The sequence below is a fragment of the Pterocles gutturalis genome, unplaced genomic scaffold (genome assembly GCF_000699245.1).
Source record: "Pterocles gutturalis isolate BGI_N339 unplaced genomic scaffold, ASM69924v1 scaffold477, whole genome shotgun sequence".
Classification (NCBI taxonomy): domain Eukaryota; kingdom Metazoa; phylum Chordata; class Aves; order Pterocliformes; family Pteroclidae; genus Pterocles; species Pterocles gutturalis.
In genome coordinates this window covers 4,931-6,178 of record NW_010114889.1, presented here as the reverse complement: position 1 = coordinate 6,178, position 1,248 = coordinate 4,931, and the positions used below count along the sequence as shown (strand labels likewise).

At 62.3% G+C, this 1,248-nt stretch overlaps 1 protein-coding gene across 1 annotated transcript in view; it reads left to right on the top strand.

The window, feature by feature from the left end:
- Window positions 1-144: 144 nt before the first annotated feature.
- The window catches only part of LOC104462818 (brain mitochondrial carrier protein 1-like), a gene marked incomplete at its 5' end in the record, with an annotated part of 4,173 nt that continues 3,069 nt past the window's right edge, over window positions 145-1,248 (top strand). Inside the window, 2 exons of the mRNA XM_010074935.1 lie at window positions 145-230; window positions 914-997. Of these exons, the coding sequence (XP_010073237.1) occupies window positions 145-230; window positions 914-997 (170 nt within the window). The remainder of the gene's footprint in view (window positions 231-913; window positions 998-1,248) is intronic.

The following is a 1,248-nucleotide window of genomic DNA, read 5'->3' as shown; positions in this document are numbered from 1 at the left end:
GAGCTGGCTGCCTCTGCGCCTGGACCTCACTCTGTGACTGCAAACGGAGCTTCTCTGCGCCTCCGGAGCTTCCTGCTTGTGCAGTGCCACCTCTGCCCCTTCCCTTTAGAGCTTTCGGGTCTGACTTTCTTTTCGTGGTTGCAGACGAAACGCTGCTCATCAACGTTATCTGTGGCGTGGTTTCAGGGGTGATCTCCTCTGCGCTGGCCAACCCGACAGACGTGCTGAAGGTAGGAGGTGCGCGGGCAGAGGTGCTCCTGGCTGCCGGGGGGCAGAGGGGCTTCCCCGCCAAGATGCATCTCTCCCAGCTGCAGTGGGGTGCTCTCCGTGCTGGCATCACATCTGCTCAGTTGGGTTTTTTGTGAAAGGGAACAGAAGCCCAGAGCAATAAACTGATTTTTAAAAGCACAGCTCTTAACGATCATGAAATCCGCATGGCGAGGGGCGGGGGCTGCGTTGTGAGCCGGGGGAGTGGGGTGTCAGCGGCTGTTGGTCACACCTCGGCTCCTTCCCCGCGGTCGCTGCGCTGAGCTTTGCTGCGGCAGAGTCCTGCCTGGCTGTGGTGTGACCAGGGGCCCGCGGGGACTGCCCGGTCCCCTCCCTTCCCTGCTGGGGGTTTCTGGGGTCAGGGTAGCTCTGCTCTGAGCAAAGAGAGCCGGAGAGCTTTCCCACGCATCTCCCTGTGTAGATCAACCTTCTCGGTGTGGAAAGCTGCTGCCCATCGCTCCTCTGTCCTGTCTGTGCTGTGCCCTGTGCTGTCCCTGCCCCCGCCTGCTGTCACCATTTGCCACAGGGTTGGTGGCATCTGCTCTGGGTGGCTCTGTCCCTTCTCCCAGGAGGTCTCCCGCGCTCGTCTCTCCGCCCTCCTGGGTCCATGCTGGTGTCGTCCCCCTGACTCTCGCTTCTCTTGCAGATTCGGATGCAGGCTCAAGGCAGTTTGTTCCAGGGTGGCATGATCGGCAGCCTCATCGACATCTTCCTGCCGGAGGGCACGAGGGTGAGCACCGGCTGCTGGAACCCCCGCTAGTGGCAGAACGAGCAGCTTCCTCCACTCCTTTGCTACACCCAGGTGCAGCTCTTGCGGAGAGCTGAGAACCAAGGGCAGCAGCACAGTTCTGCTTCTGGTTACGGGACAGACAGAGCGCGTCTGAGGGGAGATGGGGTCTGTGCTGCGGCAGCCTCGGTGCTGCGCCAGGCTCACCCGGCGTCCAGGAGTGACTCTGGCGGGGGCAGGGGTTCCGATGGGGG